The sequence below is a fragment of the Oryctolagus cuniculus genome, chromosome 17 (genome assembly GCF_964237555.1).
Source record: "Oryctolagus cuniculus chromosome 17, mOryCun1.1, whole genome shotgun sequence".
NCBI lineage: Eukaryota > Metazoa > Chordata > Mammalia > Lagomorpha > Leporidae > Oryctolagus > Oryctolagus cuniculus.
The window spans coordinates 15,144,863-15,155,758 of record NC_091448.1 but is presented as its reverse complement, the minus strand read 5'-3'; the positions used below and the strand labels follow the sequence as shown (position 1 = coordinate 15,155,758).

Below are 10,896 nucleotides of genomic sequence, written 5' to 3'. Positions count from 1 at the left end.
AGGTCGCCTCTGGGCCACCCACGCCCCTATTCACCCGCACTGCGCCGTTATCTGGGTGACTGACATCTTGGCTAGCCAATGACCTTCGGGACTGCGAAAGCGCCTGCCTCCAGGAATTGGGCGGGGCAACTACTTGGAATGATAAATACTTGCACCAATAGCGAGGAGATTTCAGACGCCGCGGTCGTAATAACCAATGAGGAGAAGGAACCATTTCGAAAGGACGTGTCAAGCAGCCAACGGCCGACGCCGCTCCAGGGGGAGCGGGTGGGGGGCGGTCGCGTGGCTTCCGTTCCGAGGAGGCGGGGCGACATCCCAAACGGAAGGTGGTTGTTGTCGGTGCCGAAGCTTGTTTGAAACTGGGGGTCGGGCCCTGTTGTCGTTGTTTGTCGCCGCGGCCCCGCTTCCGGGCTAGGCAGTTCCTGCCCGCCCCCGCCCCGCCTCCCTTGAGACCCCTCCGTCCCAGGCCCGGCTCCCCGCCCGAATCCGCGCCCCGCTCTTCACTCCCCGCTGCAGCCCCGGCCCGCAGTGCGGCCCCGCCGCCACCATGTCCCTGCACGGCAAACGGAAGGAGATCTACAAGTATGAAGCGCCCTGGACCGTCTACGCCATGAACTGGAGTGTGCGGCCAGACAAGCGCTTTCGCCTGGCGCTGGGCAGCTTCGTGGAGGAGTACAACAACAAGGTGGGCCGGGCAGGGGCTCGGAGCCCAGCCGGCGGGGAGCGGGCCCCGGGTCTGGCCCTGTGCTGGCGGTTCCGCTCTCGTGGTCCCACGTAATCCTGCGTGGTCGGGAGCGTGGAGGGGAGACGGAGGCAGCGCGTGTGACTTTCCCGAGGCAGACGGGTATTTCGTGGTGGTAACAGGTCTCAGAGCCGAGCTGACGTTCTGGAGCTGCGCCAGGTGTCCGCTCCCAGGCCCTCCACTCCTGCCGCATTGCCTCGGCTGGGAGGCGGGGAGGGAACAGGGAGCGATGAGGCTCCCCAAGTGGTGGTCGCGGCGTCCCTGGCTTGCTGAGGGTTTCCCCGCCCCCTAGTCGCACTCGGCGCGTCCCTTGGATCTGCATCCCTGCTGCCTGGTTTCCAAGGCCTTCGCTGTGGCCTCCCGCGACCTGCCCTCTCCGAAACAACCTGTTTGTTTCTGGACATCTTGGCCTGCAGCATCATCCCGCCATTGTTTTCTTGGCTTCTTATGTGCTAATAGTCCTGCCGTTTGTAACCTCAGGTAGCGGAGCTGACCGGACGACCACCAGTTTGAGAATCCTTCATGGAAACTCTGTTGCTAGGGGATGCTTCTGCACCTGCAGTGCAGCAGCGTGCATTTATTTTTGAGAGTAATTAGCTAAGTCAGTGGGAGGAGTTTTCTTCTGTATCTTGTTTTTCTTGTGTTGGAGCAACAGTTGTGAATAACCGTGAACAGAGCACCTGTAAGGTTCAGCTGGTGGTGTTTAGAGGCTTTCCTGTTCCTCCATGCATATCAGATTGAAGAATAAAGCTGTGGCCGTTGGCAGGCCTGGTGCAGGGGAAGAAAGGATTGAGTTCCGTCTGGTTCACCCACTGGCTTTGAGGCGTCACACCCCCGGTCATTTCTGACCCACAGTTTGCTATAGGAAAGGGGTGCTGCTTTACACATGAAGATCTGTAAAAAATAAAATCTGAGCTTTTAAAAAAAGATTTATTTATTTCCTTACTTGAAAGGCAGTTACAGAGAGAGGGTGAGATAGAGATCTTCCACTGACTGGTTCATTCCCCAAACGCTTGCCAACAGCCAAGGCTGGGCCAGACGGAAGCCTCCACCCAGATCTTGCACATAGGTGACAGGGACCCAAGGACTTGGGCCATCGTCTGCTCCTTCTCAGGTGCAATAGCAGGGACCTAGATCTGAAGCAGAGTAGCTGGCATGGGAACTGGACTCCGCTGCGTGCCACTGCACCGCAGCACCTGCCCCACAGCATTCGAACATCTTCAGTGTTCACAGTTTTTCAGGAGCACATTTGTTTCTCTCTGCAGTAGGTCTTAACTTCTTTAGGATCCCCTTTGGGAAACTGACGCGAGCCACGGGCTTGCATTGCCAGACATACTCATACACGATTTACAAACAAATCCTAGTGAGTATGCACTGATCTTTTAAATTTACCACTGACTGTGCAAGACGTAGCTTTAAAAAATTTTATTTATTGGAAAGGCAGAATTTCAGAGAGAGGGAAAGACAGAGGAGAGGGAGAGCTTCCATCAGCGGTTGGTTCACTCCTCAAATGGCTACAACAGCTGGGGCTGGGCCAAGTGGAAGCTGGAGGCCTGGAACCCCATCTGGGTCTCCCACAGGGTGTCGGGGGCCCAAGTACTTGGGCCATCTTGTGCTGCTTTCCTGGGTGCATTAGCAGAGAACTGGGTCAGAAGTGGGACTTGAACGCCGGCGCCGCAGCTCACTAGGCTAATCCTCCGCCTTGCGGCGCCGGCACACCGGGTTCTAGTCCCGGTCGGGGCGCCGGATTCTGTCCCGGTTGCCCCTCTTCCAGGCCAGCTCTCTGCTGTGGCCAGGGAGTGCAGTGGAGGATGGCCCAAGTGCTTGGGCCCTGCACCCCATGGGAGACCAGGAGAAGCACCTGGCTCCTGCCATCGGATCAGTGCAGTGCACCGGCCGCGGCGGCCATTGGAGGGTGAACCAATGGCAAAGGAAGACCTTTCTCTCTGTCTCTCTCTCTCTCTCTCACTGTCCACTCTGTCAAAAAAAAAAAAAAAAAAGTGGGACTTGAACAGGTATTTATACTGGATGCCAACATCACAGGCATTGGCTTAACCTGCTGTACACAGCGCCGGCTGCAAGACACAGCTTTGTTTCTTTTCCTCTGGTGCCTCTTTCTCCCCTGTGGCTTGTAGAGAAGGCAAAACAGCAAGTGGAGTTCAAGGTCCTGATGTCGACATCATATTAGTAAAATTAAGACCACAAGAACTACTCTTTCAAAATACACATGAAAAAATAAAAAGTAAGATACGTCTTTCAAACAACTTGAATCCACATAAAGTGATGTAATTTTGCAAGTTCTTTCAGGGTCAGTGGGCAAGCTGTGGCTCTCATTTCTGAGAGAGACAGACTGAGACATAGTTAGGCTGCAAGTGGAATCATGGGCTAGTTGATGTCAAACCTCAGTTGCAGGAAGTTCCCAAAGTTTTTCTTTAGCAACTGTATGGATGTCCTTCTTTGTGCCGGTCGTGTAGGCAGGCGGCTGCAGTGGTGAAATACAGATGAATCCCTGTATTAACAGAATAAGCAGTCAACTCTGTCTTGTTTCATCCATAATGTAGGCAATGCAGTGTCTTACAGTTTTAGTGCCTCTACCTATCTGTAAGTGAGGATTCTTTTTTTTTTTATTTTAATGAAATTATTTGACTCTATTACCTCAAAGGTCCTTTTTCTTTTTGACAGAGTTAGTGAGAGAGAGAGAGAGACAGGGAGAAAGGTCTTCCTTCCGTTGGTTCACCCCCCAAATGGCCGCTACGACCGGCATGCTGCGCCGATCTGAAGCCAGGAGCCAGGTGCTTCCTCCTGGTCTCCCATGCGGGTGCAGGGGCATGAGCACTTGGGCCATCCTCCACTGCCTTCCCGGGCCACAGCAGAGAGCTGGCCTGGAAGAGGAGCAACCGGAACTAGAACCTGGCACCTATATGGCCAGCTGGCACCTCAGGCAGAGGATTAACCAAGTGAGCCATGGCGCCAGCCCCAGTGAGGATTCTTAACTTCTGTGTGTATGTACTTTGGATAAACGGCTTTGGTAATTTGATACCAGTAGACCCCTTCTCATAATTGTGTTTTCAAATGCATAAAAGACATAGGATTCAATTAGGAAACTAATTGAACCATAGATAGCCAAACTACTTTTTAAAAAGTGGTGTATGATTAAACCACTGCATGTGACATTGGCATCCCATCTGGGCTCCAGTTTGTGTCCCAGCTACTCCACTTCCAATCCAGCTCCCTCCCGGCTAATGGCCTGGGAAAAGCATCTAAAGATGGCTCAAATCCTTTGGCCCCTGCCACCCACCTGTAAGACCTGGAAAAGGTTTCCAAGCTCCTGGCTTCAGCCTGGCCCTGCCCAACCCCAGCGGTGTGGCCTTTTAGAGAGTGAACTAGCAGATGAAAATTCTCCGTCCCTCTCTCTCTGACTCTGCCTTTCAAATAAATAAATCTTTTTTTTCCAAAGTGGTATATGCTAATATGTACTGTTAAATTGACTTGTTAAATTAACCATCCAGTGTAATGTTGACTGTAATTTTGAAGTACTGATGAGGGTAAACAGCACAGCATTCCAAGATGTGTATCGGCCGGCGCCGCGGCTCACTAGGCTAGTCCTCCGCCTTGCGGCGCCGGCACACCGGGTTCTAGTCCCGGTCAGGGTGCCGGATTCTGTCCCGGTTGCCCCGCTTCCAGGCCAGCTCTCTGCTGTGGCCCGGGAGTGCAGTGGAGGATGGCCCAAGTGCTTGGGCCCTGCACCCCATGGGAGACCAGGAGAAGTACCTGGCTCCTGCCAATGGATCAGCGCGGTGCACCGGCTGCAGCGCGCTGGCCGCGGCGGCCATTGGAGGGTGAACCAACGGCAAAGGAAGACCTTTCTCTCTGTCTCTCTCTCTCACTGTCCACTCTGCCTGTCAAAAAAAAAAATGTGTATCAATTATGTAATGGGATATGAATTTTTATAGGTGACAAAGTTAAAGATACTTTACACCACTGTGTGTATGTGCCTCTGTTTGTAATTGAAGGAAATGATACATTTCAACTAGAGCTTACTGGAAAGATGAATGTAATTTTCTACTGAAGTCCTGCTATAGATCTTTGCATGGGGGCAGGTGGGCAGTAAATCCTACCTTTAGAGTGGTTCTCAGGCTAAATTTCAGAGAAACCTTGCCATGGATGTGGCAGACTCCATAGTTTAGACAAAGTTAAAATTATTGGTTGGACTTCTCACACCATTGATTCCATTGTCAATAGAGACAAAACAGATGGATGCAACCATTACCATCAATGAAGCCTGACATGGTCATCTTTTTTAATGTGGAAACATGATTAGAGTTTTTAGATTTTTTTATATTAATGTGATTATGTTCTATCATAAGACTGTTCCTATAGTTGGTCCATAGACTTAAAACTATGAACATTTCAAGAATTTGGCTTCTAGGCATTTCATCATATGAATAAATTTGGGAATCAGAGTAAAGAAACATTTCATCAACTACAGCAGGAATAAAAAGTCCCATTGTTGATTGTTGTGTTCTACACTCTTTTTTGAGTTCTCTCTTAGGGTATGTAGCGGTAGTGGTGTTGATTTTAGTGTGAGATGGTCCTAGGCCTCTCCTGAAGGTGACATACAAGCAGGTGGTTGAACTCAGGTCATCCGGATGACACTCTTAACATCACCCTGGAGTTACCTTGGCATCTGCTGAACAGAAGCAGGGATCCAGTCTCTGCATCTGCTTTCTCCCGAACATTGTTTCTGTCTGACCATCCAAGTTCATCCATGACAAATGCCAGACAGCCTCTTCGAGTTAGCCTGAGTTGAGATCTTCGTTTTACCACTGCCCACGTTTGTGTGGCTTTGGACAAATTCTCTTTTGTGCCTCAGTTTCCTCATCTGTCAGATGAAAGTATTAAGTATATCTACTTTATCAGGTTGTTGCAAAGATTAAATTAAACTGGGTCTGGCATGGAGTGAGCTATATGGAAACATTTAATTGTCTTTACCTGTAATGGAAATATAGCTAAGGAGAATTATGTGGATTTTAGATCAATTTTACTTTTGTATTTTCCAGAGAGGACTCGGGACCTTTATTCTGAAAGTTTTTCAAGGGGTCATGTGTTCATTCCTTTGCTTTGACTGACTCGGAGGGAAAAAGTCCCCTAATCCCTTTCAACCCAACCCATTCTGTGGTCTAGCAACATCCTGTAGTTGGACTTCAGGTAGAGCGGTGTGCTAGTCCAAGTGTGTTTTCATTTTTCTTCCTGGCTTACCCACAGTGACTCTACTCGGAGAATTTGGCATTTCTCCTGAGTTTCAACAATATCCTTGGGCAGGTGGTATTCTGCTTCTTTTACTGAGAAATGATGGTAGCAGCTCTTGGACTTCTGTTCCACTTAAGTGTTGCTTTTGAATAAAGTCAGCTGGATGGTTGGGGTTTATTTTCCCCTAAAACTAACTGAACACTTGTGCTCACAGGAGCCTTTTTTTTTTTTTTTTTTTGGCTTCTGGGTAACATTTTTAATTTTCAGACAAGGAGGCTGTAGGTATACCTGATGCTTTTTTGAATAGTTAAAATTGAAACCAGCTTTACCCACTATACCACTTTGCTGGCCCCTGCTTTATTGCTTTTTGATAACCTTGTTCACAGACTTATTGGAGATGCTGAGATTTGAACAAGGAACATGTTTGTGTTCTGTAGGTATTCTGACATACCTGAGACCTTACATGGCCTCTGAGCTAGGAACAAACAGGGTGCATTGCTAGAAGTCACTCTGCAGTTTGGTAGGGTGGGACCTTGCTGTCTGGTTCAAGTACCAGCTGCTCTGCTTCCTATCTAGCTGTCTACTGATGTATCTTAGGAGGGAGGAAATGATGGGTTAAGTACTTGGGCCCCTGACACCCACATCATCCTGGCTGTTGTGGGCATTTGGGGGAAGGAACCAGTGGATAGAAGGAGTGTGTGTGTGTGTGTGTGTGTGTATGTTTCTATGTCTGTCCCCTTTCTCTCTGCCATGCTATCTTTCAAGTAGATGAAAATAAATAAGCTTGGAAACAAAAAGGAAACAATACAAATGGATACAAGCTACTGGAAACAAAGTACAGGATAGGGAAGACATTGAAACAATGAAATAGAAATAAACAATTAGAATATAATAGAAGCAGAAAAGAAAGATGATCTAACTGAGGTATAATTATTGTCCCTGAAGAAGATAAAGAAATGAAATAGAAAACTCAAATATATAAAGATGAATTCAGAAGATTGGAAATGATGAGTCCAAACTGTATCTCAAGAATAGTGGGCACTGAAACATTTCCTAGCAAAATGTCTACATTCTAAGGATGAAAAAAGAATCCAGGCAAAATGATCAGATTCTCTAATAAGAGGGGATTAGGCTATCCATGTTTAAAGAGGCCAGTGTCCCTCAACTCAGTGTGATCTTGGTTTAAAATACCACAGCTTTGCCGGCGCCATGGCTCACCAGGCTAATCCTCCGCCTGCGGCAACGGCACCCCGGGTTCTAGTCCCAGTCAGGGCGTCGGATTCTGTCCTGGTTGCTCCTCTTCCAGGCCAGCTCTCTGCTGTGGCCCGGAAAGGCAGAGTAGGATGACCCTGCAATGCCACAATGTCAGCCCCGCCCCACCAAAGACTTTTTCTGATGAGTGGTGTTGGAACAATAAAGAAATTGAATCTATACCTTGAATCTTTTTTTTTTCAGTTTAGATTATTTATTTGTTTTTATTTAATGATTGCATTTTTACATAGATACAACTTTAGGAATACAGTGGTTCTTTCCCCCATACCCCCAACCCCGCTCCCATCCCACCTCCCATTCCCTCTGCCATCTCCTTCTTCATTATGGATCATTTTTAGTATGACTTTATATACAGAGGACCAACTTGATGCTAATCATAGATTTCAACAATTTGCCCCCACGCCCACACACAACATAAAGAGTACAGTTTGGGGGGAGAGTTTGCAGTCGATTCTCACATTATGTTTCAATAGGGACAGAGGTCCTACCTGGGGAGCAAGTGCATGGTGACTACTGTTGTTCCTTTAACTATTAACACTCTTTTTTTATGATGTCAGTGATCACCCGAGGCTCTTGTCACGGGCTGCCAAGGCTGTGGAAGCCTTCTGTGACCACAGACTCCGTCGGTATTTGGACACGGCCGTAAGCAAAGTGGATGTTCTCTTCTCCCTTCAGAGAAGAGTGTCTCCTTCTTTGATGACCCTTTCTTCCGAGGTCTCACAGAGATCCTCTGTGCAGGATTGTTTTTTCCACAGAGTCTTTATACCTTAAACCTTGTAACCAGAATTCCAGGTGGATAAAACGTGTAAATATACAGCTATAAAACATGGAAGAATTTTTTTTACCATAAAAGTAGAAATAAAACTAGACTACATAAAAACAAAATCTATGTGACAAAACCAACTAACCCCACAAAGTCGAAAGATAAGTGACAAACTGAAAGAATACACATAATATCCCAAAGAACGAGTATTTTAATACATAAGACCTACAAATTAACTGGAAAACCAATCACCCAACAGTAAAAGGCAAATAAATATGAGCATCTTCTAGAAAAAGATATAGAAATGATTTTTTAAAAAAGATTTATTTGCAAGGCAGAGTTACACACCCACTGAGAGGGACATACAGATAGAGAGATCTCTGCTGGTTCACTCCCAAGTGCCTGCAATGGATGGGGCTGGGCCAGGCCAAAAGCCAGGAGCTTCATCCGGATCTACCACAAAAGGCCCAAGAACTTTGGCCATCTTCTGCTGCTTTCTCAGGTGCTTTAGCAGGGAGCTGGATCAAAGGTGGAGCAGCCGGGGCCAGCGCCATGGCTCACTTGGTTAATCCTCTGCCTGCAGCGCCGGCATCCCATATGGGCACCAGGTTCTGTCCCGGTTGCTCCTCTTCCAGTCCAGCTCTCTGCTGTGGCCCGGGAAGGCAGTGGAGGATGGCCCAAGTGCTTGGGCCCCTGCACCCACATGAGAGACCAGGAAGGAGGACCTTTCTCTCTGTCTATCTGTAACTCTGCCTGTCAAAAAAAAAAAAAAAAAAGTGAAGCAGCCAGGACTCAAACCAGCACCTGAATGGGATGCCAACATTGCAGGGGATGCTTAACTCATTAAGCCATAATAGTGGCACCCTTTTTTACTTTTTTTATAAATGTTTTTTTTTTTTTTTGGACAGTCAGTGTTAGTGAGAGAGACAGAGAGAAAGGTCTTCCTTCTGTTGGTTCACCCCCCAAATGGCTGCTACGCCTGGTGTGCTGCACCGATCTGAAGCCAGGAGCCAGGTGCTTCCTCCTGGTCTCCCACATGGGTGCAGGGCCCAGCACTTGGGCCATCCTCCACTGCCCCCCCCCCACCCAAGGCCTCAGCAGAGAGCTGGACTGGAAGAGGAGCAACCGGAACAGAATCTGGCACCCCAACCGGGACTAGAACCCTGGGGTGCCGGCACCGCAGCTGGAGGATTAGCCTAGTGAGCTGCGGTGCCAGCCTATAAATGATTCTTAAACATGTAGAGATGAACCTTGTAGTAAAGAACATTAATTTTCAATCAGATAAGGAAAAATTGAAAGCCTTAGTAATATATTTGTATATAGTTGCTCTGGGAATGTCAGGTAGTAGTTGTTACAGATTTTTTTTAAAATATTTATTTACTTGAAAGTGAAAGTTATAGAGAGAGATAAGTCTTCCGTCTGCTGGTTCACTCCCTAATTGGCTGCAACTGCCAGAGCTGCACCGATCCGGAGCCAGGAGCCAGGAGCTTCTTCCACGTCTCCCACACAGATGCAGGGGCCCAAGGACTTGGTCCATCTTCTGCTGCTTTCCCGGGCCATAACAGAGCTGGATGGGAAGTGGAGCAGCCAGAACTCGAACTGGGGCCCACATGGGATGCCAGCACTGAAGGCGGTGGCTTTACCCACTACACCACAGCACCAGCCCTATTTGTTAGAGATTTTTAAGGTGGGTGTATTTATGAGCCAGTTATTCTACTAGCAGGAGTTCCTCCTATTGCTATATTCACATGGTTGAAATGACTTAAGTGCAAGAATATTCATTTTAGCAGACCTAGGGAGGTCTGTGCAGACCTAGGGAGGCAATAGTGATGGTTCAAGTAATTAGGTTCCTGCCACTCATGTGGGAGCCCTGGACTGTGGCACTGGCACTGCTTTAGCTATTACAGGCATTTGAGGAGTGAACCAGCAAGTGGGAGCTCCCTATCTCTGAAATATTTAAAACCATTATGGTGCATCTGTGTAGTTGTTAAAAGAATGAGTCAGTTTTACACTTAACCAATGTGGAACATTTTAAAATAAATACTGAGGGGCTGGCATCATGGCTTAATGGGTTAAATTGCCACCTGCAGTGCTGGCATCCCATCTGGGTGCCAGTTCAAGTCTCAACTGCTCTACTTCTGATCCAGCCCCCTGCTAATACACCTGGGAAAGTAGTAGAGGATGGCCCAAGTCCTTGGGCCCCTACACCCATGTGGGAGACCCAGAAGCTCCTGGCTCTTGGCTTTGACCTGGACCAGCTTCAGCCATTGTGGCCATTTGGGGAATGAACCAGCAGATTGAAGATCTCTCTCTCCATGTCTGTCTGTCTCTCTCTCTCTCTCTCTCTCTAACTGCCTTTTTTTTTTTTTAAAGCTTTATTTTTGAAAGTGAGAGTTATACAGAGAGAGAAGGGGAGAGAGAGAGGTCTTCTATCTGCTGGTTCACTCCCCGATTGGCTGCAACAGCCAAAGCTGCACCAATCTGAAGTCAGGAGCCAGGAGCTTCTTCCAGGTCTTCCCATGCAGATGCAGGGGCCCAGGGACTTGGGCTATCTTCTACTGCTTTCCTAGGCCATAACAAAGAGCTGGATCGGAAGTGGAGCAGCTGGGTCTCGAACTGGTGCCCATATGGGATGCTGGCACTGCAAGCGGCAGCTTTACCTGCCACAGTGCTGGCCCCATAACGACACTCAGCAGAGTATATTGTAAGCTACCACCTGTGTGAAAAAATGAGTATTCATATACACTCCAACAATACTTATGTGTGGAAGTGGGAGTACACAAGAAACTGGTAATGTTGGTTTCTCCAGGGAGGGTACTGGGATGTAGGGGTCTTAATTTTTTACTATAATTGTTTTTGTGCCTTTCAG

The 10,896-nt window shown here is 48.0% G+C and overlaps 1 protein-coding gene across 2 annotated transcripts in view; it reads left to right on the top strand.

Annotated features, from left to right (window-relative positions):
* The first annotated feature begins 296 nt into the window (after positions 1-296).
* The window catches only part of DCAF7 (DDB1 and CUL4 associated factor 7), a 34,253-nt gene continuing 23,653 nt past the window's right edge, over positions 297-10,896 (top strand). For both annotated transcript variants that reach the window (XR_519349.4, XM_002719469.5), the window contains exon 1: positions 297-685. Coding sequence is in view for 1 of the 2 variants with exons in the window: in XM_002719469.5 (XP_002719515.1) it covers positions 548-685 (138 nt within the window). In the remaining variant the exon portion in view is untranslated. The remainder of the gene's footprint in view (positions 686-10,896) is intronic.